Below are 26507 nucleotides of genomic sequence, written 5' to 3'. Positions count from 1 at the left end.
GCTGTCACCAGCAGGAAACGCTGTCCCCAGAGCTCTCAGCAGCACAGTCAATGTGGAAAACAGGTTTACACGAATACTAGAATGTGGCCAGGTCATCATAATCTTCAGCTTTCTTACACCTATCCACTAAGGCCAGTTTAAAAATATTAAAAAGGCACAAAAGGGGCTGGGGATCTACCTCAGCGGCACAGCGCCTGCCTGGCAAGCGCAAGGTCATGAGTTCGATTCCTGGTACTGGAAAAAAACAAAAACAACAACAACAAAAACAGGCACAAAAACTGGAAAATAATTGTTAAAACACTTAAAAGATGGAGGCCTGTATTCCACCATGGGTCAGCTAACACTGGACCCACCAGATGGCAATAATTAGTAGGGGTAAAGGAACTTACCTTTTGTGTGTGTGTGTGTGTCTTTTTGAGACAGGGTCTCATTATGCAGTTCATACTGGCCTTGAGCTCACTTTATAGCCCAGGCTGGTCTCGAACTCACAACAATCCTCATGCCTCAGCCTCCCGAGTGCTGGGATTATAGGAGTGTGCCACCATGCCTGGCCTTATCTTCATTTGCTACGCTGGATTTTTCACTTTTTGTTTTTTGAGCATGCCTTTTGTTGGTGGGGGTTGCTGAGACAGGCTCTCACTAATATAATCCAGGCCAACTCTGAACTTATTATATAGCCCATGCTGGCTTTGAACCCATTCATCATCCTCCTGCGTCAGCCTCCCTAATGCTGGGATATCAAGTGTGTGCCAGCATGCCTAACTGATATATTCCCCGTATGATCAGAAAACGTGCTATATGTTTAAAATTCTAGCCACAACTCTAAATAAAAAGCCAGTTGCTATAAAGTGATACAGACTCCACACTTTCAAATCTTTTGCTAGTATACATTCATTTCAAATAAAGACTGGGGCTGAGGTTTAACTCAGGGTAGTCAGCTTTCTGTTGCTGTGGGCAGGGCAGGGAGCCCAAGGTGTAGACGTTTCCATGATCCAGGTTCAGCGCCACAGCGGGGAGGGGGCAGCACCGTGCAGGCCCATATGTGGTCACGACAGGACGTGCTCCAGGACTCCTTGTCTGATCAGCTGCTCACACTTCCATCGAGGCAAAAAGTGCTGAGGGAAAGGAGTGAGAGAGAGTCAGAGAAATAACCAAGACTTTAAAATTTCTTTGCCATTATTAAAAAGCAGCAGCTGATTATTTTTCAAACTCCTTGACCTTATTTGACTTGACTGTATTTGCTGTTTTGATCAACTGAAATTGATGCACTGAGGTACATGGGATTCTTACTTTCCTAAGTGAATTCACAGTTGGCTCAAGTTAAGTGGAGACTTCTGGGTTCTGGTAGGCACTTCCACAGGGTCTGCATTTCTGAATCCATGCACAGAAACCCCAGGAGGGTGAGGAGGGCGCACTGGTATAGCAGCCCAGTGGGAGACCACCTGAGGGGATGTCGTCCCCAGGAACCTTTATTCTTCTAGCACCAACAATGGCAACTTCGCTCCTGTGCTTCAGAGGCACTGAAGGTACAGGACTCCTGAGTACGAGGGCGCTGTTCACACGCTGTGTGTGCAGACGCTGGCACCTGCTGGCGGCCCTCCCGTGCCCCGGGCACACAGGCTGTTCTGAGAGGACTGAGACTGGGTGGAAGGCAGTCTCCTTCCTTCTCCAAAGTGGGGGTTTCGTGTAGCAGTGAATGGAGCAGGAGGACGGGGAAGTGCACGGGAGCTCAGGGGAAGATGTTCAAGCTCAGAAAGATGTGATTGGGTAAAAACTAGAAATAGAACATTATGAATGAAGGCAAATAACCTTAGAAAATAATCTCAGTGGCCGGGATTATCAAAACTATTGGAACCAGCTGAAGCTGAAGCAGGAGGATCGCAAGTCCAAGCAATGTAGAAACTTGGCAAGGTGCTGCCTCAAAATTTTTAAAAACAATTAAAACAGACTGGGGGATGTGCTGAGGCCCTGGGCTCAATCCCCAGAACCTCCCTCCTAGAATTCAAGAAGCAAAATGTAACTTCACAACCCTGCCCTTGAAGATCCTGCCTCACAAACCCAAGGGCCTCATGAAGACCATGACCAAAGTCTGCGTGAGTCATGAAGACACACAGGCCAGGGACCATCAACTAACTTCTTCACGGCCTTCTAAACAGTGCATTTAACAGCTTCTCCAGTGCTGGTATGTAAACATGGTGAGGGCTCACCCCACAGTTACTCTAATGTGTCATTTAAAAGAGGAGTCATGCCAGGCATAGTGGTGCACACCTGTAATCCCAGCACTCTGGAGGGTGAGGCAGGAGGATCATTGCGAGTTCAAGACCAGTCTGAGCTACAAAGTGAGCTCAAGGCCAGCTTGAAATGCATAGTGAGACCCTGTCTCAAAAAGACAAAAAAAAGTGTGTTAAGATCTCCCTACCAATGTCTACATTGTGGGGATTATCTACACCATAGTGTGCAATCAATGTCAGCTCTGGTCAGACACTTTAGAAGCCCCAAGTATCAAATACAGTAGTCGATGACAGGTTTAAGATACAGTGATTAAGTTCCTATTTTAGTGCATTCACTTCTGTGCTTGAGGGCAGGGTGACAGATGAGAAACTAAGTTAAAAGCACCCCCAGAGGAAGGCCCTGTCCGCGTGGTCCACACGGGCGAATGAGCAGGCACTGCTGGAAGAAGGCTGCATGGCAGGATCGCACATCCTGCTGAGGACAGTGCTGTCCTGTGAACGCAGGCTTTCTGCAGGCTCAACCCTCATCTGCCCTGCTGTACCTGTGCCGCCCTCCTGTGAGGACACTGCGGTGACACTGTTGCCTCAGGGTACCCTCAAAACCTGTTTCTAAAATAGTCAGCATTGGGCTGGGGATTTAGCTCAACGGCACAGCGCCTGCCTGGCAAGCGCAAGGTAGTGAGTTCGATTCCTGGTACCGGAAGAAAAACAAAAAAAAAAAGCAAACAAATAAAATAGTCAGCATTTGTTTTAGGAAGGAGAAGCTCCAAGAGTACTAGTGAAATAATAAACCAAGAACCGCATGGGCTGAACCTTGCTCTGTGGTATGAACACAGTGAGGTTAGCACCTTGGTCAATACCAAGGCAGTGACAGAAACAGAGGCTTTTAGGAGTCCTCCTACCTCCTACACTTTGATCTCAGTAGGTGAGAATAGGACAGAAAGAATTTGTGTTCTGAGAAGCATAAAGCAGTTTACTATGCAGAATTTAAAATATATACTCAAAGCAAATAGAGTGTAGACCCTCAAGAGAAAAGTGATAAAAATAAATTTAGCCAGTGTTAATCCACCTAATCTGAATCCGAAAATGGCTAAGGAAACGAATATGTTGAGATTCTTTATAAGGAAAAATTAGTTCAAGTTACAACTTTATAATTTCAACATCCCCATATTATAGTATATGTTAAACACTTAGAAATTCTTGATCTATATCACCACTGTTTATGTATGTATGTATGTATGTATGTCTTCTTGAGACAGGGTTTCACTATGCAGTTCAGGCTGGCCTTGAACTCATTTTGTAGCCCAGGCTGGCTTTAAATTCACAGCCATTCTCCTGCCTTAGCCTCCCGAGTACTGGGATTACAGGCCTGCACTACAATGCCCAGCTCACCACAGTTTTCTAAAGAACTAGGTTAAGGTCAAGTACAAGGTGAAAAAGATTGCATAGAAACCCTTTTATAAATTATAATTTAAGCCAGGTATGGTGGCACATGCCTGTAATCCCAGCACTCAGGAGGCTAAGGCAGGAGGATCACTGTGAGTTTGAGGCCAGTCTAGGCTACAAAGTGAGCTCAAGGCCAGCCTGAACTGTATAGTGAGATCTTGTCACAAAAAAATAAAATAAAATAAAATAAATTATAATTTAGGGACAGGCACTAAATCCAACATTTCAAAAGCCTCAGAATGATCTACCACTTAACTAGACTCTACTCCTTAACCAGAACAAGGCCCATTGTGATAATTTCCATGGGAAATGCTTAGTGTTAAATATAAGCAACATCCTAGTAAATTTTTTTTGTGTGTGTGTGTTTTTTGAGACAGGGTCTCCTTATGCAGTTCAGGCTGGCCTTGAGCTCACTTTGTAGCCCAGGCTGGTCTTGAACTCACAATGATCCTCCTGCCTCAGCCTCTTGAGTGCTGGGATTACAGGTGTGCGCCACCACACCTGGCCCTAATAAATTAATTAACCTTTCCTACTACATGAAACATTCACTTAAGATCAATTATTTGGAAAAGCACAGGGTGTCCTGTACTAAACACAATGCCTATGACATGGTTATCCAACGCAGTAGTGACTTCGCCTCTCATTCCAAAATCCTCACATTCCACACCCTTATGAAGTTTAAGGTAAAGCATTTGGTGACAGGAAATACCTGGCTATTTTTTTTTAGCAGGACTGAAGTGCCATCATCAACTTCAAATTCTCCGTAGTCTTTCAGACACCGCACCTGAAAGAAAAAGCTGGAGCTCTACCTTTCTTTTCACACACAGTCTCGCTGTGCTACCCAGGCAGGCTGCAAACTCAGTGACCTTTCAGCCTGGGTCTTTAAGTGGCTGGACAGGCGTACGTCAGGCTGTAAGTTAAGTCTCAAGATACAAACAAAGTGTCTTCTCTCACTACAGTGAACTTGGCAATGATTTCTTGGCTATGGAACCAAAGGCAAAAGGAACCAAAGGGAAAACACAAATAAGACTGCATGAAATTTTAATATTTTGTGCATCATAGACTGTATCAATAGCATAAGGAGCAAACCATAAATGAGATAAAATATTTGCAAGTCATACATCTGATAAAAGATTAATATCCAGAATATATACTATCCAGAAAATACAATATCCAGCATATATATTGATATCATATATATATCTCCCCCCAAAATTAAAAAATGTGCAAAGGACCCAAACAGACATTTCTCCAAAGATGTGACAACAGCTAATAAGCACATGAAAAGACATCCCACATCTCCAACCACTAGGAAAACACATCTCACAACTACAGTGAGAGACCATCCACACCCTTCAGGGTGGCTCTAATTAGAAGGGAAAAACCACAGCCGAAGCACGGGTGAAGAGGGGCTCTTGCATGCACAGTGGTGCAACTCCATGTAAAACAGTATGGTGCTTCCTCAAGACTGAAGCACAGAATTATCATGGGATGCAGCAACTCTGCTTCTGTACATCTAAAACAACTGACAGCGTGGTCTTGAAGAGGTATTTACACACCATGTTTATACCAGCATTGATCGCAATAGCTAAAATGTAGAAATAATGCAAGTGTCTACCCATGGATGACAGATAAGATGGTTTATCCATCAAATGGAATACTATTCAGCCTTAAAAAGGAAAAATTCTGACATGTGCTACAAAATGGATGAATCTACAATGCTAAATAATAAGCCTGTCACAGAGCCAGGTGTGGTGGTGCACATCTGTAATCCCAGTGCTTAGGAGGCTGAGGCAAGAAGATTTCCATGAGTTTGAGGCCAGCCTGAACTGCATAGTGAGACCCTGTCTCAGAAAAATAAACAAACAGGCCAGTCAGAAAAAGACAAATATCATATGATTCCACTTATATGAGGTACAGTAGTCAAATTCATAGAGACAGAAAGCACAATACAGTAGTGGTTCTCAGGTGCCAGGAGGAGAGGGATTAGGGAATTTCTGTTTAGTGGGTACAGAATTTTGGTTCATAAGGTAAGGAGAAATGTGGGCATGGATGTTGTGATGGTTGTATAATACTAGAAAAGCACTTGGTACTTTCTAAACTATTCATTTAAAAATGGCTAAGAATGGCATTTCTGCCAGGTGTGATGGCACACACCTGTAATCCCACCAGTCAGGAGGCTGAGGCAGGAGGACCAGCATGAGTCCGAGGCCAGCCTGGGCTATACCATGAGTTCTTCAAGGCCAGCCTGAACGACATAGTGAGACCCTGTCTCAAAAAAACAAAGATTATAAAATTTGTTACGTACATTTTACTACAAAAAAGGTCCCTAGGTTCAAACCTTAGTACCATAAAACTAAACTAGACTAAACAAAAATAATTCCTGCCTGATTAATCTGCCAATGTGAAGGACAGGTTCATTTGTTTGGCTTTGTTTTAAAATTTCAGGGGGCTGGGGATGTAGCTCAGTGGTGCAGCACCTGCCTGGCAAGCACAAGGCTTTGAGTTCAATTCCTGGTACCAAAAAAAAGTTAAACATAAAAATTTAGGGACTGGTTTTCCATTTCGATTAATTTTGTTTTAATAAGAGGGCAATATTTATATGGCCTGGAGGTAAACCTATAAAGACTAACACACTCACGGGCATCAGCTGCTCCATCCTGTTCTCCACCTGCTTAGCTCATTCTTCTGGTTTTGGGTTAGGCTTCCTTAGCTGTTTAATAGAAGCCAGTACATACTCCTATAACCCATCATCTTAGATAAAAGGCAGCACAGTCCACACTTTAATTAAAATGCACATACTTCAATGTATAGGCTTTTTGGTGGCTTCATGTCTTGCGTGATGTCCAGACCTTCAGCTCCTCCCAGGGACCTCATGTAAGTGGCAAGGGACTTTTTGTACTGATTGAACCACTCCATCTGCAAACACAGACATGGTCATGTGACACAGTCATAGGAAAACTTGCACTCATCCAACATGGGCCAACTCTGGCCACCCATTCCTGTGCACTACCTAAACAGACCGCCTTCCAGGACCCAGGCACTCTTCTGGGACTCAGACTAGATCATCCAACAAAACAAACACACGTCTCTGCTCCCTCCAAGCTTACATCCCAACATATTCAATCATAAACCTGGGGAACATTCAACCAAAAACAGAATCATGAGGATGCCATTTCAGAACTACAAAATATAATTAAACAGCAGCATTGATTCTATTTCTGAAAACTATAAGATATTTTTGAAAAAAAAACAAAAAACAAAAAAAAACAAAAAACATTGTCCATGCACTGATACATGGATGTGAATACCATACAGGAATATTACTCAGCCATAAACACAAATAAAATTTTGATATGTATTACCACATGGATGGACCTTGAAAACTTAAGTAAAAGGGACAAACAGCCATATACAGCATGGTTCTATGCACAGAAAAAACACATTATGGGCAAACTATAGAGAAAATGAGTAGATGAGTGATCGCTAGGAGTTGGATAAAGGGAGACTATGATGTAACTGACAAAGGATACAAGGTTTCTCTGCTTGTTTATTCGAAACAGGGTCTTGCTACCCAGTTCAGGCTGGCCTTGAACTCACTTTGTAGCCCAGGCTGGCCTGAACTCACAACAATTCTCCTGCCTCAGCCTCCTGAGTGCTGGGATAGGGTTTCTTTTTAAAGCAAAGAAAATGTTCTGAAATAAGAGGGTGGTAATGGATGGACAACTCTGGACATACTGAAAACCCCTGAAATGTATACTTTAAAATGATAAACTTAATAGTGACACAGCTCAGTAAATCTGTTTTTTTTTTTTAATTGTTGAGAGAAATGAAAGAAGATCTAAATATATGGAGGGGTATACAATATTCACTAAGAGACTCAACACTGTAGCAATGTCTGTAGGTTCAATTCAATCTCAAATTCTTAACTTTTTAAAAAATGGAACTTCAGAACTTAAATGTAAAATTTACATGGCAATTTGTTTTTTTTGAGACCCGGTCACACTATGTAATTTACGTAAGACTTCAACCTGGCCCAACTCTCCCGGCCCCAGCCTGTTCTCTGCAGGGAATTCAGCTCAGCACTGAGGCTGCCATCGGCAAACACAGGAAAGGAGATAAGATAGGACAAGGAATTTTGCAGGACCTGGAGACATCCGGAGACACCCGAAAATTTACAACAGACGCGTCAAAGGACTCGGCCCAGTGAGATGCAAGATTGCCAGAAAACTTTAACCACAGATACTCATTGGGAATGTCCCACCCAATGTCCCTGCCTTCTCTCCATCCCTATGAAAGGGACACACTTCTCTCTGTTCTGGGCAGACCGTCTTATCACCCTCTCTGCCCAAATCCAGGCACAATAAGTTCCATGCCATGTTGCCTTTACACAAGCCTGGTGGTTTCTGCTGGTTACCTATGTTACAATTTAGGCTAGCCTCGCACTTGTGGCAACCTTCCTGTCTCAGCCTCCCAAGTGGGATTACAGGCATGTGCCACCACACCTAGCTACATGGAAATTTGAAGGTCCAAAAATAGTTGAAATACTTGAAAAGGAAGACAAGAATACTTGCTCAAGACATACTATCAAGTTACAGTAACCACAAGAGTGGAATCAGTGCAAGGACAGACTGACTAATGGGACAGAAGGTAAGTCTCCCATCTGAAACCCACAAACACAGCAACGCTCAGTGACAACAGGCAGCAATATGCACAGAGCAGGTAGAGACAGGGTCTTTCCAGTGAATGCTTCTGGGTCACAGCAATGTCCACAGCCAAAAGGAAACCTCCCACATTACACACGGAAGTCAATCCCAACACCACTCTCACTGTGAAAGGTAAAACACAGTCCTATGAGACAACACCAAAAAATATCTTAGATAGATAAGAATTTCTTCACTAGGTCACAAACAAACGAAAAACCAACCAGTGAAGACAAGACAGATAAATTAGTCACATTAGTAATAATATAGAACTTGTGGATAACGTTGATCCAGACTTGTCTCAAAATAAATTTTTTCACCGGGCGTGGTGGCTCACGCCTGTAATCCCAGCATTTGGGAGGCTGAGGCAGGAGATTCCTTGTGAGTTCAAGACCAGCCTGGGCTACAAAGTGAGCTCAAGGCCAGCCTGAACTGCATAGTGAAACCCTGTCTCAAAAAGACCAAACAAAAAAATAAAAATAAAAAATAAATTTTTTTGTCAGAATACAAATTTTAAAGGTTGGGGTGTAGCCCAGTGGCAGAGCACTGGTGTTGTGTGAGTAAAGCCCTGGTTTCAGAGTTTAAGGAAGGAGATGTAGGTCACAGACAAATAAGTAAGTGCCCAGGAAAGCAGTGACGCTGGGAGGAGGGTGTCCACTCCAGAGCGACGTCCTCTTTCTCCACCACAGTGGTGGACACGTGCTCCTAGGTTCAAACCCTAGTACCACAAAACTAAACTAGACTAAACAAAAGGAATTCCTGCCTGATGAATCCACCAATTTGAAGGACAGGTTCATTTTCTTGGCTTTGTTTTAAAATTCAGGGGCCGGGGATGTAGCTCAGTGGTACAGCCGCTGGCCGGCAAGCACAAGGTCTTCAGTTTTGCCACACCTGTTGTGAGGGGCCTCCGTGACACACCTTGGCGCTGTGCATCTTGTCTGTGTGCACTTCCGTACGTTAGTGTGCGGGTCACATACATGTTAGATTTCACAATACCAATGGTCAAAAAAGGACATGTGCCTCGGTGGTGAAAGCTATGCTGTATGTTATGTAATGATTAAAACAACATGTTTCCGTACGCATGATGCTTTGCATGGGTCACACATGGCTCTCTCTCCACCTTGGTCTCTGCAGAAATGCAGAGCTCGGGGCACTACCGCCATCCCAAGGAGAAGTGCAGAGGGAGAGTCAGAGCTGCTCCGCCCTGAGGGGCCCCTCCTTTCAGTCTTGCCCAGGCATGAAAAGCCAATGCAGAATATACACATTTCTTCCAAAAGAATACCCTGAAAAAATACTTCGAGGCACGCCTGTAATCCCAGCACTCAGGAGGCTGAGGCAGGAGGATCATTGTGAGTTTGAGGCCAGCCCGGGCTACAAAGTGAGTTCAAGGCCAGCCTGAACTGCATAGTGAGACCTTGTCTCAAAAGACAAAAAAAAAAAAGTTTTCTTTTTGCTTTAATCAGATTTTACTGGTACCTTTTAGACATACATGAGGATCACATTCAACATAGAGAATTGTCCCTGTATTCTCGCTGTGCTCTTCACTTTTACTGTCACGATGTCCTCAGTAAAGAGAGCATCAACATCCCCACTGATACTGCATTACTGTGTACCTGGAACCTGCTGAAATATTAACATGCATATTTTATTATTCCTATGACAGGAGCACTATTATTACTTCCTTTTCACTGCTGAGGAACTAAAGCTGAGAGTTAATAAATCACACAGGGGTGGGGTGAGCCCTGGTACTGACTTGAGCCTCAGGCTTCTCCCCTGCAGCACCACCCTTGGGCAACAGAGACGTGCACAGTGGCACTCAGACACGGCAGTCTCCTCTGAGCTGTCAGGTGCCAGAAAACTCAGTCCAAATGGCGGATGCAGCTGCCAGAGATGTCTGTGATCCAGGCAGAATGTGCCTGCATTCTTATTTTCATCCTGAGATTTCCCAAAATGCCATGGCTGAGAGTAAGAGGCCAAACACATTGCAAGCACACGTGTGTGTGTGTGTGGGGTGGGGCACTGTGGACTGAACCCAGGGACTTCACACTGAGCTAAAACCCAGCCCGGTTTTTTCTTTCTTTTCTCTCTTTTTTTTTTTTGGTACCAGGAATCACACTCAAGACCTTATGCTTGCCAGGCAGGCGCTTAGGCTGCTGAGCTATATCCTTGGTCCCCACTTACCCTTTTTAAATTTTTTATTTCAAGACAGGTTCTTGCTAAGTTGCCCAGGTTGGACTCTTTGATCTCCTTGCCTTAGCCTCCCAGAGTTCTGGGACTACAGCTGTGTGCTGCCACACTCGGCACATACTGCTTTTTACAGGTGAGGACCCTGGGGCAGAAAGAAGTCATGTGCCCATTTCACAGTAATTCACAAACTCTTCCCAAGAAATTATTTCAGGTTTCATTACTCCCAAACGACTAACTTCATCTCTAGACCCATGATGTTCACATGGTTGTATTTTACTAAACTAAGAACTGGCACTGGCTGTGGTTAATCCCAGCACTCAGGAGGATGAGCTAAGAGGTTCGTTGTGAGTTCAAGGACAGCCTGGGCCGGTGATATAGCTCAGTGATATAACTGCCTGCCTGGCAAGCACAAGGTTCTGAGTTCAGTTCCTGGGAACACACACACTCAGTCTCTCTCTCTCTCTCTCTCTCTCATACACACACACACACACACACACACACACACACACACACAGGCCAGCCTGAACTACACAGTGAAAGCCTGTCTCAAAAAGACAATAATATAATAATAAAATAAAATAAGAAGGGGCTGGGGATTTAGCTCAGCGGCACAGCACTTGCCTGGCAAGTGCAAGGTCCTGAGTTCAATTCCTGGTACCGAAGAAAACAAAACAAAATAAAATAAAATAAGAACTGGCCTTACTAACTAATCACAGAAAAGTGTTACCCTTAGACAAAAAAATGCCCACATGAAATCTAAGAGATAAGTTTGACCAACAGTGTCCAATCATTTACAGTTATAACAAACATACTGATCTAACATGAGAAAAATCATGATAGCTACTGCCATTTCAGAAGTAACAGTGTTCTGTTCGTTTCACTGTAATACACATGGAGAAGTTCCCATAGTTCAATTCATATGAAGAACTGGGCACAAAAGAATGTGAGAGCTGAGTGTAGTGCACTCACCTGCAACCCCAGCACTCAGGAGGCTGAGGCGGGAGGGTTGCTATGAGTTCAAGACCAGCCTGGACTACATAGTGAGACCCTGTCTCAAAAAACCAAAAGAACAAGAACCAAAGAACATGAAAATAAGAAGCTGTTATGGTTTGTATCTAGATGTCCCCCTAAAGCCTCATGCGGTCATACAGCTTTTTTTAGAGGTGGCTGAATCTGGAGTGTGTGACGCTGGAATTAAGGGTGTGTGATCTGTTCACTGACTGGTTTGGCACCACCCTAGACTGAGTATAAAAAGGGCAGAAAGACACTGTTAAGGTTTGCTTGTTGATTTTGCTGTCTCTGCCCGCCATGAACAGTTCTGTGCTGCGCCACCCTGCCCTGGAGCCAGCTGACTATTGACTGACACTCTACAAGCTGTGAGCCAAGGGGATTTAGCTCAGTGGCACAGCACCTGCCTGGCAAGCGCAAGGTCGTGAGTTCGATTCCTGGTACCAGAAAAAAAAAAAAAAATTACAAGCTGTGAGCCAAATAAACCTTTCCTCCCTTAACTTTGGGCATTGGTTATTTTGTCTTAGCAATGAGAAAAGAAACCAAGACAGAGGCTGAAAGCTTAAGTCCAAACCTGTTACCTATCTGTAATTACTGGTAAACCTGAATAGAAATCACTTATTTTTTTTTTTATGAACTATTAATGAATGTATTTTGACTTACAAGCAATTTAAATGGGTAGGCAATATAAAATGACATAAACACAATTGTGAATGTACACAATCTTAAAACACAGTTAACTCTGGAATATGTATATATAAATCTAAGCCAATGCTGTCATCTAATGACAGCACTCATTTATTTATGCGAAAAATGGACAAGATGAAAACAAAGCAATGAAAGTTAGAAAACAGTGCCACTTTCAGAAATACACGGAAGCTAATGGCGAACATGATGAACGAGAGCTTCTGAGAGCCGTGGGCTGTGCTCTCCAGCACGGTGACTGCGCTGTAACTCACAGGGCTCACCCAAGCAGCTCTGCCTTAAGGCCAACGGTCACCCTGCTGCATGATAAGAAACAAGCTAGCCTTTGTCCCCATTCCTGGGAGGGAGCTTCTGGATCCATGGAATTTCTCCAGCGACAGGAGCACCTTGCTATTCACAGTAGGCTGATAGCTTGTGCTAATGAGTGACTCCTGGCGGACCCTGGACAGCCTGCGCTAACAGGATGTGTGACAGGGGACCGGCCATGGCCAGAGGGCCAGCCACGGAACCACACAACTGGGCTTTGGGCCCTTGACAAGACATCTGATCTCCTTGGACGGGAGGAAGGGTAGTGACTGAGCCCAGTCCAGGGCCCGCAATCCAGCCAGCAGCCTCCAGACTGAGCCCCGAGCACTCTGGGCACTAGAGGCTCTGGCTGAGGTACTCTGTGTGTGCTGTTATACCCAATAACCGGAGCACAGCAAGCCCTGACTCCGCCCTCCTGACCTCATCCAGGTGGCCTCTTCTTCACCTCTGATTTGTACCCTTTCTGCTCCATGACACTGAAGTTTTAAGCACAGTGCTGTCCTGAGTCCTGTGAGTTGTTCTGGAGAATGAGCCTAATGGGAGGCTGCGGCCGCAGGGCTTACGGCTGGGGCTGGAGTGAGGGCAGACTCTGGACAGCTGCCTAACTCGGGTGTCAGTGTCAGAAGTCACTGCAGCCTTGTGATGGCGGGCACTGTGGACTTCACTGTGAGTGAACTCAGACAGAGAGAGAAGCCTACTCTCTTAAGATTACATAGAGAACCAGGATTTGAACCCAAGTCTATGTGGCTCCAATCTCACAGCCTGAAATAGGAGGCAAGGTCTGTACTTCAGTGACTGGATAAATCAAAGAGTTTCATTACCAATATGAATTCATGATGTTGATAAGAAAGTGTGCATATGGCCAGGTGTGGTGGTGCACGCCTGTCATCCCAGCACTCTGGGAGACCGAGGAAGGAGGACCAAAAGTTCTGGTCCAACCTAGGCAAATTAGCAAAACCCTTTCTCAAAATAAAAAAATTTAAAAAAAGATGTAGCTCAGTGCAAAGGCCCTGGATTCATTCCCTAGTACCAGAAAAATAACAGTGGGTATACATACTCTTTCTATAGAAAACAGCCAAATAACAATCCTAGGGTTTATTTTGATTTTTGCTGGTTTGTTTTGGTTTTGGAGGGAAGGGGTTTGGAGACGGGGTCTCACTGTACAGTTCAGGCTGCCCCTGAACTCACCGTGTAGCCCAGGCTGGCCTCAAATTTTTAGCAATCCTCCTGCCTCAGCTTCCCAGTGCTAGGATTATGGGCATGCGCCACCACGCTTGGCTTTCTTTTGGTTTTTTGAGATAAGGTCTCACTATGTAGTCCTCAGCTTTCCAAGTGCTGAGATTACAGGCATGTGCTACCATAATCGGCAATGCCAGCTTTTAATCCCACTGATAGATTACTAATAAATAACACAGTGGTACTCTGTTAGGTAACAAAAGTTTTCCACATAGCACTGAGAATTACTCCCTACTACATACTTCACCACAGTGTACATGAAATAAATTCATCAAACACTGCTGAGGAACAGACGTTAAAAACAAAAAGAGAAACACGAGTAAGTGCAGTTGCAGACCAATCCCAGAAACTCAGCACTTTCACGAACCTGAACAACAGTACTTCACTTACTTCCTCAGCAGACATGTGGAACCGTAAAGCACTCGGCAGGACGCTGCCATATTCCCACCTGAGGGCTCGGATTCGAAGCAGCCGGTCATACCTACGAGACACATGGCGTAAGAATAGAGGGGATCGGAGGTCATGCCCATCAAGGCTCACAGGCAGCCCAGACAGAGCAGTGGCCTTTATGTGGATCCTGATAGAATAAACGCCCTTTAAGAAGGGCGTTTATTGTACTTGGGATAATGGGGGAAACATACAGACTGGACAGACATCTGGAAGATGCCCCTCACTTTTCTAGGTGTGGGCCAAGCAAAATGTGAGGAAATAAATACAGTGACAGCTGGGCGTGATGGCATATGTCTGTAATCCCAGAACTTGGGAGGCTGAGGCAGGAGGATCGTTACGAGTTTGAGACCAGCCTGGGCTACAAAGTGAACTCAAGGCCCGCCTGAACTGCATAGAGAGACCCTGTCTCAAAAAGACAAATACATGCATACATACAGTGACACACAAAAGACCTAACAGCAGCCAGGCACAGTGGTGCACGCCTCTAATCCCAGCTAAGGGAGGAGAGGCAGGAGAATCCAAGTTCAAGGGCAGTCTAGACAGCCTTGGGCTACTTAGCTAGACCTGTATCAAAATGAAAAAATAAAATAAAATAAATAAGGCTAAGGCTGCAGCTCAACAGAGCTTAATTCCAAGTACTGCAAAAATTAGTTATTTAAGCCGGCCATGGTGGCACACACCTGTAATCTGAGCACTCAGGAGGCTGAGGCAGGAGAACTGCTATGAGTGCAAGGCCAGCCTGGGCTAGTGAGTGAGTGCAAGGCTAGCCTGAACTACATAGTGAGACCCTGTCTCTAAAAAAGAGGAACAATAAATTATTAATCGTTAAAGGGCTGGGGATGTGGCCCAGGAGTAGAGCACTTGCCTAGCATGCCAAGGATCACAGTTTAATGCCCAGTACCCCAAGAGCAGAACAGCAGACTCAGGGAGATCAGATAGCTCTGTAATTTTTGTTATCTTATTCTTTCTCCTTTTATGAATATTGCAGTTAATTTGTTTTCATAATAAAAAGTCTTAAAAATGGAAAAAATAAAAGAATTTAGAATTTTTATGAAGAAACAAATCTACCACTTGAGTTTTCCTGGAAACCAGACAACACAGAAAACCCTTCCAGGTTCCCTGCCACCCCGAACAAAAGCTGAGGAACTTACAGGTATGCTACAGTGCAGCGTCGGTTTCTCAACAGAGAGCAGTGCCGAAATTTGATGGTTGGTATCAGATCACTTCGTCCGTCTGACCTGGCTTCATTCCTTGTAAGAGCATTAAAGAGCACAGGGGCAAATGATGTACACTTCAGCGTAAGATTTCAAAATCAACAATGACTGCCCTGCATGTTTGTTTTTATCTACTTATGATTAGCACCAGTTAACCTAAGCAAACAGCAACCATCTCTGCACCAGTGCTTGGATTAATATGTTACAAGATAAAAAGTCAAAAATAACTTGCGCAAAGCGCCTGCCTGGCAAGCGCAAGGTCGTGAGTTCGATTCCCGGTACCGGAAGAAAAACAAAACAAAAAAAAAAAAACAAAAATAACTTGCCTAAAATCATACTGTTAGATACATTTCGTTTAACCGCTTGGTGCTTAGCATTTTTTGCACACTGATATACCCCTATTGGTTCTAAGAGACAAACATATTTGCTCACTTTTTGGAATCCCTTTACCATGCTGGCATAAGAGACAAACTTAACAGTACTATTCAGAGTGGATTTCCTGTCATGGTCTTTGAGGTAATATTTCTCTTTTAGTAGTTACTCCAAATCCTTATTAAAATAAAGTACATTAGCCGGACATGGTGGCACACGCCTATAATCCCAGCACTCGGGAGGCTGAGGCAGGAGGATCACTGCAAGTTTGAGACCAGCCTGGGCTACAAAGTGAGCTTAAGCTCAGCCTGAACTGCATAGCGAGACCCTGTTTCAAAAAGACAAAAAGTACAAAGCCCTATAATCCCAGCATTTGGGAGGCTGAGGCAGGAGTACTGCTATGAGTTTGAGGCCAGCCTGAACTACAGAGCAAGTCCCTGTTTCAAAAACTAAAAAAATAAAAATACCTGTTGATCTCCAACTATGCACATGTACCACATTTCAGTGTTCACACAGAAGTGGAGAAAATTTTTGTTTGTTTGTTTGTCTGTTTGTTGAGACAAGGTCTCACTATGTAGTTCAGGCTGGCCTTGAACTCACTGTGTAACCCAGGCTGGCTTTAAACTCACAGTGAGCCTCCTGTCTCAGCCTCCAGAATACAATATATACCACCATGCCCAGCAAAAATTTTTGTTTTCCTTGTAAAAAAATACATGTCACTATAGAAAAGAATTACATTTTACAATCAGATGTACAGAATAAATATGAATCTACTTTTTTTTTTTTTTTTTTTGTCCTTTTGAGACAGGGTCTCGCTATGCAGTTCAGGGTAGCCTTCAGCTCACTTTGTAGCCCAGGCTGGTCTTGAAATCACAACAATCCTCCTTTAGCCTCCCTAGTGCTGGGATTACAGGCCTGTGCCACCATGCCTGGTTCAAGAATCTACTTTGAAGTCTGAAAAGGAACTAGAGAAATAAGAAAAAGATTAATTTGTGTAGTGCCTGCTCTATGCCAGGCATTCAGCTAGGCCCTGGAAATACAGTACTATATGGGTAAAAAATTAGTTTGGTGTGTGGCACATGGCTGTAATCCCAGCACTACGGGAATTGAGGCAGGAGGATCATAAGTTTGAAGCCAGTCTGGACAACTCTGCAAGACCCTATCTCAAAATAAAGTTAAAAATAAAAAGGACATGGGATGCAGCTCAGTGACAGAACACTACCTAGTACTATATTTGCTGAGCCCTAGCAATGCTCTGGGTTCAATCCCCAGTACTGGGTAGAGGGGAGTGGAAGAGAAAATATAGGTAAAATAGATCCATATCACATAGGCAAGAGCAGGTGAGTTGTTTTGTTTTTGTGGTGCTAGAGGTGAAACCTAGGTGTCATGGATCAAAACCAGGGCCTCGCTCATGCTAACAAGCACTCTACCACTCAACTATACCCTCACCCCCCCTAAAAGCAGTTCCACACACTTCTGCCACCCCAGGAAGGTCAGATTTATTCTCCACATGGCTCACAATGTACTCTGCGTTATAAGGGAGGAGTACAAATAGCCAGGCAGGTGGTGCATGTGCACGCCTATAATCTCAGCACAAGGGAAGCTGAGGTAGGAGGATTTCTGTGAGTTTCAGCCCAGCCTGGGCTACATATGAGTTCAAGGCCAGCCTGGGCTACATAACGAGACCCTGCCTCAAAAAACACAAAACAAACCAAAACAAACAAAAAAGGAAAGAGTGCGAATAAAATACATCTGACTTAACATCAGTCCTGTACAAAGTACATAAGAACTTCTTTTAAAAATTCACATTTAGGGGGCTGGGGATTTTGCTCAGCGGCACAGCGTCTGCCTGGCAAACGCAAGGTCATGAGTTCGATTCCCTGTACCAGAAAAAAACCAAAACAAAAAAAATTCACATTTAGCCAGGGTTGGTGGCACATGCCTGTAATCCCAGCACTCCTACAGGAGATTACAAGGGCCATGAGACTGGAGTCTGGGCTGTGTCACTTAACATAGGAACGCCAGAACCATCTGTTGGCCCTACCTGCTCAGCGTGTGTTTGTTGCATTAACAAAGAACTGAGAGACTTGGACCAGGACTCTGTTTGCCTTTTACACATGTGTTGCAAGTCTGCTGAGGTTTTGTTTCTCATTCCATGTGCAAAGATCTTTGTGTGATCTACTCTTACACACACTACCTGGAAAATGCACCTATCGTCTTATGCAACCCAAAAATCTTATTAGCATGCTCTTGATTTGCATAGCCAAGTACCTCCAAAACATTCTCTCTAGGTTTCTGCAGACAACCTCAGGACCTCTCTAGGCTGAGATCGTGACCTCTGATCCAGCACTTGGCACCTTCTGGGACTTACTCTGCTGAGTCAGCAGGACCTGGGAAGTCTGTCAGATTCCCCACTGCACCCGTTTCCATGCTTGCTCTGAATAAGGAGGTAGAGCGCACTCTTGACTGCAAAGCAGCAGCCTTTTCTTCTTTTTTTTTTTAGCCTTTTCTGATAGGATTCTAGTGAGACACACTGGACCATCAGATATCACACAGCACGCCGGGCACGGTGGCGCACACCTGTAATCCCAGCACTCGGGAGGCTGGGGCAGGATTGCTGTGTGTTTAAGGCCAGCCTGGGCTATAAAGTGAGTTTAAGACCAACCTGAACTGCCTAGTGAGACCCTGTCTCAAAAAAAAAAGAAATCACACAGCTCCTGCTAAGTTTACAAACTGCCCACTCTCCTCTGAAAAATGCAAGAAGGCATCAGTTAAAGAAAATGAACTGGAAATGTATGCTTCGCTTTGTTAGGGTTTGAACTGACTCATGGTTCTTCTTTACATCTACTTAATTCTCAACATGTATTGGTCAAATCGTAAATATTTATGAAGCATTTGCCGCTGGGCAAGCACTGTTTCAGCATCCTATATAAAGCAATGATCAGCACAGAGTCCTCTAAGTCCTAGCCCTGTGCTAATTTGTACAGCTAGAATATGATCAGGCTCAGAGAATTAAAAAGATAGTAAGTTCCGGGGCTGGGGATTTAGCTCAGCGGCAAAGCGCCTGCCTGGCAAGTGCAAGGTCGTGAGTTCGGTTCCCAGTACCGGAGAAAAACAAACAAACAAACAAAAAAAGATAGTAAGTTCCAAAGACTAATGCAAGGTTACCTGATTTCAACACCTTATTTCTGAAATTGTTTTAAAATATCTATCTCATCAAAACTTACACATCAGACTGGTTTTGTTCATATAAAGCTTTCATTTCCTCCAGAACTTGTCTGATTCCATCCTCCTAAAACACATAAACTTATATTAATACACATTCATTCATTTCCCTACCAATTCTGTGGCAATATTCTATTTGCACTATATTTATCTTTGATGTATATGCCTTACCAAAAAGCAACAGCCCTTCAACACTTGTAGGATGGCTGTAACATGTGTTGGAAGGGAACAAAAATGGGAGAGCCCTGTGGAAAACAATCCAATGGTCCTTCAGAAAGTTAACACAGAATTATCACACGATCCAGCAATCTCACTTTTAGACATAATTGAAAACATATGTTCACACAAAAAAACTTGTACATAGCCAGGCGTGATGGTGCATGCCTGTAATCCCAGCACTTGGGAGGCTGAGACAGGAGCATCGCTGTGAGTTGGAGGCCCGCCTGGGCTACAAAGTGAGTCCAAGGCCAGCCAGAACTGCATAGTGAAACCCTGTCTCAAAAAGGCAAAAACAAAAACAAAAAAACTGATACATAAATGTGCTTAGTAGCATTATTCAAAATAGTCAAAAAGTGGAAACAAGCCAGGCATGGTGGTATACATCTGTAATCTCAGCTACTAGGGAAGCTGAGGCAGGAAGATTATAAGTTCAAGGTCAGCCTGGGCTACAAAGTAAAAGTGTAACACACACACACAAACACACAGTAGAAACAATCCAAACATCTATCCACTGATGGGTAGATAAATGTGGTATATCCACTCTGAGGACTATCATTTGGCCATACAAAGGAATCAGTATCAGTACTGATAATGTTGCAACAGGGGTGAATCTTGACAATTGTATGCTAAATGAAAGACTCCAGACACAAAAAGACAACAACGGTATTCTGTGATTCTGCTCAGATGACATAGTTTAGAGCAGTGGTGGCAAACCTATGGCACATGTGCGGCAGCAGGCTGTTTGTGTCACTGAAAGCTGTAAAAGGTTCTCCATCACTGGCTTGGAGGTTACCAGGAAAAGGGAAGTAGGCAGTTATTGCTCAAAGATGACATGGTTTTTTTGTTTGATTTGGTTTGGTTTTTTGAGACAGGATCTCATATGTAGTTCAAGCTGAGCTTGAACCCATGGCAATCCTCCTGCCTCAGCCTCCAAACTGCTGGGATTTACAGACATGCACCACCATGCCTGGCTCAATGATGGTTTTTGTTTAAGGTAATGAAAAAGTTTTGGAAATAGTTACGATGGCTAGACAACTATGTGAATGTAATTAATTGAAAATGATTTAGAGTGGTAAACTTTCTATTACATATATTTTACACAGAAAAAAGTAAAAATAAAGAAGGTATTAACTACTGAAAACATACACAATTTCAAAGCATACATAACCTCAAATCCATTATGTGAGCAGAAGAGGCCAAAAACGGGAGTGTAGACTGGTGCCACCACTGTGAAAATCAGTGTGGAGATTCCTCAAAAGACTAAAACTAGAGGTTCCATTTGACCCAGCTATTCCTCTTCTTGGTATCTTCCCAGAAGAATTAAAAGCATCATACCACAGTGACATATGCACACTCAAATTTCTAGTGGCACAGTTTGTCATAGCTAAATCTTGGAAACAGCTCAAATGCCCATTAACTGATGAATGGATAAAGAAGATGTGGGGTTTTTATACAGCAGAGTACTACTCTGTCATAAAGAAGGATAAGCTTGAGACATTTCTAGCTAAATGGACACACCTGGAGACCATACTCTTAAGTGAAATACACTGGACAAATGTATAAATACCACATTGTTTCTCTGGTGTGAGAAACCAAAAGTGAAAATAAGGACCCAAATGTATAATAGATATTGTGAAATAGCAAGAAAATGTGCAAATGAGAAGGGAAACAAGGGAGGGGAGAGGGAAAGGAAGGAAGGGAAAAAAATAAAAAACAGAAAGGAAAAATGGAAACAAAGCTTTTGTAAATAAGGAGGGGAAGAGGCACTGAAGGGAGGGGAATGGGGGGAAAAAGAGGTACCAAGATATACCATGCACAAGTGCAAATCCCCTATGTGGAATGTGATCACATGTGTATCTAAAATGTACCAATAAAGTTTTTTTAAAAAATAAAAAAAGAGGCTGGGCTATAGCTTGGCGGCATAAGCACCGGCCTAGCAAGTACAAGGTCCTGAGTTCCATTCCCAGCACCAAAAAAATAAACAAATAAAAAATAAAATAAAATAAAAAAACAAAAACAGTATACTATATGATTTCATGGAGCCCTTATAGAAAAAGTGTGTCAACTCTTAACACTTCAACCCAGCAATATGTTAAAACAACAAATATCTGCAATCAGAAACAGTAAATTGTGGTTGCCACAGACTGTAAGTGATAGCTACAATAGGGGGATGACACTTTTGGGGCTACAGAAATATTGACCAGGGTGCTAGGTATAAAGATGTAGCCGGGGATATAGTTCAGTGGCACAGCGCCTGCCTAGCAAGCGCAAGGTCATGAGTTTGATTACCGGTACCAAAAAAGGAAAGGAAAGAAAAGAAAGAAAGAAAGAAAGAAAGAAAGAAAGAAAGAATGAATAACTGAGTGTGCAGTTCTAGCACTTGGGAGGCTGAGGTGGGAGGACTACCACAAGTCTGATCACCATAGTGAATTCAAAGCTAACTTGGACTTCATAGCAAGACCCTGTCTCAAAAAAAAACACAACAAACTTATATACATTTGTTAAAATTCAAAAATCTCTTCCACTATATATTTTGTCACACACAAACTATACCTCACTAAAACTGATGACCAAAAAATTGGTCATACAAAAGCAATAACAAAAGCTGGTAAATGATTTATTGTTTACTGAAAAATTGGTCTTTAAAGAGGCTAGGCTTGGAGCTGGGGATTTAGCTCAGCGGCACAGCGCCTGTCTGGCAAGCGCAAGGTCGTGAGTTAGAGTCCCGATACCGGGGGGGGGGGGGGAACCAAAAAAAAAAAAAAGAGGCTAGGATTACAGGCATGCACCACCATGCCGGGCTTTTAAAAAACCCTTTTTAGTTTGTACTGCAGGAATAAAAAGCCCAAGCCGGGTGTTTCGGTGCACATCTGTATTCCCAGCACTTGGGAGGCTCAGGCAAGAGGATTGTACTGGTTATACAGTGAGTTCAAGGCTGGCCTGAACTACGTAAGAGACGCAGGCTCAAAATCAAAAACAAAACAAAACAAACAAAAAAAAGGACGAGGAGGAGAAGGCAGCGGCGGACAAGAGAATTTTCATACTATCCACTTTGAAGCAAGTTTTTAAAACATTTTCTGTTGTAAAAATAAAACATTAAATTCATAAATGTTATACAGTAGCTGTCAACAATCTAGAGAAGCAATACTATCCACTTTGCCCTTCCTTTTGCAGTACTGAGATTACAGGCTGTTGCATCCTTAGGAGCATCCAGTCCAAAGAGTCACCCTTAGGTGGGCGTGGTGGCACACGCCTCTCACCGCAGCCCGCGCAGGCTCCCTGCCCCGCCCGAGACCACGTCCCCACGCCAGACCACGCCCCGGCCGCCCCACGCTCTCCGCGCCGGCCACGCCCCCACGTGACCCTCCTGAGCCAAGCCCTCCCTCACGTTGAAAGCGGGCAGCTGCCCTTCGGGGGCGCGGTGCAGCTCGCGGACCAGCTCCATAGCTTTTTCACAAAACATGGCGGAAGCGCCGCGCTCCTGCGGCCTCGTCCACCGCCAGTTCTCACGCGGAACAGTCCTGGGCGCTAGGCTGCAGGGCTCGCGTTCACTACCCTACAGCTCCAGCTCTTAGTCTCCGCCTTTGCTCCGTGCTTTGGCGCCAAACGCACCCAGCCAATGGGAGTGCAGTGCCGGAACTCCCGGCCTACGGCGGCCACAAAGGAGCATTTATCCCCGCAACGAAACGGTATAACAGGAGGGGCGTTGTTAAGTGGGGTGCCGCGAAGTGGACCGTCGCGGCGTAAAGATTTGACAGTGGGAGTCCGGCGGCCTGTGAGCTTAGGTTGAACCCAGAGGCACCGAGTGTCCAGGCGGCTGTGCGGTGACTTGCGCACCCTGCAGCTTTCTTTTTGCATTGATCCATTCATTTCCTGAGGTCGGAAGGGAAACGAGGTTAAAATAAGGTCATGAGTCACTGTTGTTCAGGGAGAGGTTTTGTTTGTTTAAGCCTTTTTTATTGGGTGCCTCCAGTGTGGCTGGAACTCCAACCTAGGAGATAGGAATTTGCTGTGTAGTCTAAGGCAGGCCTGAACTCGTATAACCCAGCTTCTCCTGCCTCAGCCTCTGGAGGTCCGAGATTATAGGTTTGTGCCACCACAGCAAGCTGAAGGTGGGTATGTATTGGGGTATGATAAGAAAATTGCAGATAGGTAACTTGCCCAAGGTCACACAGCTTATAAACGGATTAGACCTCCTTACCTAAGCTTTCCGCCCTACAATGCCATTCTGATTGTATAACAGTCATTTAAAAACTTTCGTTGCCGGGCTTGGTGGCGCACGCCTGTAAACAAGCGCAGGAAGCAGGAGGATCGCCCTGAGATTGAGGCCAGCCTAGGCTACATTACATAGTGAGACCTCGTCTCAAAAACAACAACAATAAAAGCTTTATTTCCATTTCCCCTTCCTTTCTTTTCTCCTAATTCTTCCCATTTGAACATTTTCTTCCTATTTCAGAACATCTATGACATATTTTGGTCCTTAATTACAGATCTGGTTTCTCACACCAGAGAAACAATGTGGTATTTACACGTGTCCAATGTATGTCATTTAAGAGTATGGTCTCAAGGTGCACCCATTACTAGAAATGTCTTAAGCTTATCCTTCTTTATGGCAGAGTAGTACTCCGTCATATAAAAACCCCACATCTTCTTTATCCATTCATCAGTTGATGGGCATTTGGGCTGTTTCGATTTAGCTATTGCAAACTGTGCTGCTATAAATATGAGCATGCATGTATCACTGTGGTATGTTGCTTTTAATTCTTTTGGGAAGATATCAAGAAGGAGAATAGCTGGCTTGAGTGGAACCTGTAGTTTTAGATTTTTGAGCAAACGCCACACTGATTTCCAGAGTGGTTGCACCAGTCTGCACTCCAACAGTGGAGAAATCCCTCCAGCATTTATTATTGGTTGATTTCTTGATAACAGCCATTCTTTCTGGAGTAAGACGGAATCTCGACATTATTTGAGAATTAGGAGAAAAGAAAGGAAGGGGAAAGAAAAAAATGAGAAAAGAAGGGAAAATGGAAATAAAGCTTTTATAAATAAGGAGGGGAAGAAGGGTTCAAGGGAGGATAGGGGAATGGGGAAAAAAGAATCAAGTCATATCTTGTAAGGTACAAATTCCCTATGATGAACGTGATCACTATGTATACCTAAAATGTATCAATAAACTTAATTAATAAAAAAGAAAATGTCATATATTGTTTCCTTTTATCTCTTTAGATGGGTTGAATTAATACTTTATTTGGGTTTTTCAGGTTCAAATTCATCTTTGAAATGGATTTCCTTGCATCTGTCAGTTCAAATCACTTTATTTCCCCCACCCCTACCCCCTTGAGTGGTTGGTTTGTTTGTTTTTGCACTGGGAATCGAACTCATGCTTACTAGGCAGGTGCTGTGCCTCCGAGCTAAATCCCCAGCCCTCCATTACTCAAGTTCAGGCTGGCCTGAACTCACATCGATCCTGCTTCAGCTTCTCAAGTGCTTGGATTACAAGAGATTGCCACCACACCCAGCTCTAATTGCTTTATAAGCATCTAAAATCTTTTATTTTCCATGTGACTAAACATGAGCCTAGATTTTATTTTTCACATAAAATCCCAAGAAACTTCCATATGGGTATTAATGAGCACTGAATTTTCCAGGAATTTCACTACCACTTTCTTCATATTAGAGCATTAAACTCATTTCTTAGATTGACATTAAAAAGTAGGAATATCATTTCTAAATGCCATTACAAAACATTAATGGAGATAAACCAGTCTAAGCCCATCTTTGCAACTGGCCATGGAACATGAAGGGAAGTCTACAGGGAGACTTGGGAACTGTTTGATCACTTCCTGGGATGTCATGATGTCATCTTTCTAATTTGAGGCATCAGCACTAGAGAAAATTGTGAGAAAGGGGTGTAAAGAGTTAAGATGTGTCACATACATGTACGAACTCCCCACAACAAATACAATCATATACTGTAAACATATACTAAAAGAATGAAAATTTTGAAAGAAAAACTTTGGGCAAGCCAAGGAACTAAGGTTTCTTCTACCTTCAAGTCACTGAATCAGATCTTAGGACTTATTACTAGAAAAAAATTTTCTTTAATAGAAGCAAGTGCTGCCTTGTTTGTTTGTCTTTTTTCTCTTTGAGACAGGGTCTCACTATGCAGTTCAGGCTGGGCTTTGTATCCCAGGCTGGTCTGCTAACTCACAACGATCCTTTTGCCTCAGCCTCCCCAGTGCTGGCATTACAAGCATGCGCCACCATGCCAGGCTGCTTTGTTTGTTTTTAAGGATCTAAACATTTAACAAAGGTTTTCGAAGAGTAAATTGTCTAAGCATATCATTTTTCATACATTAGACCCAAACGTTAAATAGCTATGAACTTTTCAAATTATCTGGAAGCATGTTTTTAAAGGTAAAGTCCTGAAGCTTGGCCCAGTGGTGTACACCTGTAATCCCCGCACTTGGGAGGGTGAGGCAGGAGGATCGCTGCGAGTTCGAGGCCAGTTATGAACTGTTAGAACGGAATTGTGATCGATTGCCTGTTAAGTTTGTATAAACCCTAGTGGCATTTCGGGGTGTCCTGACCGGGTACATCTCAGGGTGTCCGGGCTGGGTACCTCTCAGGGTATCTTGGCTGGGACATCTCAGGTTATCTTGGCTGGGACATCTCAGGGTACCAGGGCTGGTGACATCTCGGGGTATTAGGGCTGGTGACACTTCGGGGTATCTTGGCTGGGACATCTCAGGGTATCCGGGCTGACGACATCTCGAGGTGTGAGGGCTGGGGACAACTCCGGGGTCTGTACCGGGGCTCCCGCTTTGCCCTGTGGCTCGTGTCGCTAGGTGATCCCTTTCTGGCCAGCAACCGCCCAGTGTCCTCCCGTTCAGAGAACTCTGACCTACTGGAATTCGTGTGGTGAGAAGGACTGACTGAGTCCACGGCGCGGCGAGAGCCGGAGCTCAGCCCTGCCTGGCGACAGCGCACGGTTGCAGCTTCATCCGCCCTTCTCCGGCATGGCTGCGGCCCGCGGAACCGGGAGGGGATGAGGGGCGGGGCCTGCCCGTGCCCGGGGCTGATTGGCTGGTGTGGCGGGGACCGGCGCAGGCGTCAGCGGGCTTGCGGCTGGGATGTGAGCGGCGTTTGGGCTCCCAGCGGCAAGTGGCGAGCGGCGGGCGGCGAGCGGCGAGCGGCGGGCTGCG

General features: G+C 44.2%; 2 protein-coding genes across 2 annotated transcripts in view; one reads left to right on the top strand and one right to left on the bottom strand.

Annotated features, from left to right (window-relative positions):
• Positions 1–849: 849 nt before the first annotated feature.
• Positions 850–22898, bottom strand: Gins1 (GINS complex subunit 1 (Psf1 homolog)). The gene is made up of 7 exons (XM_005380994.2): positions 22691–22898; positions 19086–19150; positions 15424–15522; positions 14213–14303; positions 6480–6596; positions 4387–4461; positions 850–1115 (listed from the first exon to the last, which is right to left on the bottom strand). The coding sequence occupies exons 1-7, from the start codon at positions 22763–22765 to the stop codon at positions 1047–1049; spliced, it is 591 nt and encodes a 196-aa protein (XP_005381051.1). The 5' UTR covers positions 22766–22898; the 3' UTR covers positions 850–1046.
• Positions 22899–26215: 3317 nt separating this feature from the next.
• Abhd12 (abhydrolase domain containing 12) overlaps positions 26216–26507 on the top strand; it is a gene marked incomplete in the record, with an annotated part of 52757 nt that continues 52465 nt past the window's right edge. Inside the window, 1 exon segment of the mRNA XM_013512239.1 lies at positions 26216–26507. Coding sequence (XP_013367693.1) covers positions 26351–26507 — 157 coding nt within the window.

This window comes from Chinchilla lanigera, unplaced genomic scaffold (assembly GCF_000276665.1).
Source record: "Chinchilla lanigera isolate Chin_1 unplaced genomic scaffold, ChiLan1.0 scaffold00014, whole genome shotgun sequence".
In the NCBI taxonomy this organism is placed as follows: Eukaryota; Metazoa; Chordata; class Mammalia; order Rodentia; family Chinchillidae; genus Chinchilla; species Chinchilla lanigera.
This window is presented reverse-complemented; position numbering and strand designations above follow the sequence as displayed.

What these genes read in the sequence shown, in the direction of transcription:
- Gins1 (XM_005380994.2), bottom strand. Translation starts at nt 22,765, where the DNA reads ATGTTTTGTGAAAAAGCTATGGAGCTGGTCCGCGAGCTGCACCGCGCC. An exon ending in GAACAAAACCAGTCTGATGT is followed by an intron (nt 15,523 to 19,085) that starts GTAAGTTTTGAT and finishes TGCTCTTACAAG; the next exon opens with GAATGAAGCCAGGTCAGACG. An exon ending in TGCTAAAAAAAAATAGCCAG is followed by an intron (nt 1,116 to 4,386) that starts GTATTTCCTGTC and finishes CCTTTCCCTCAG; the next exon opens with CACTTTTTGCCTCGATGGAA.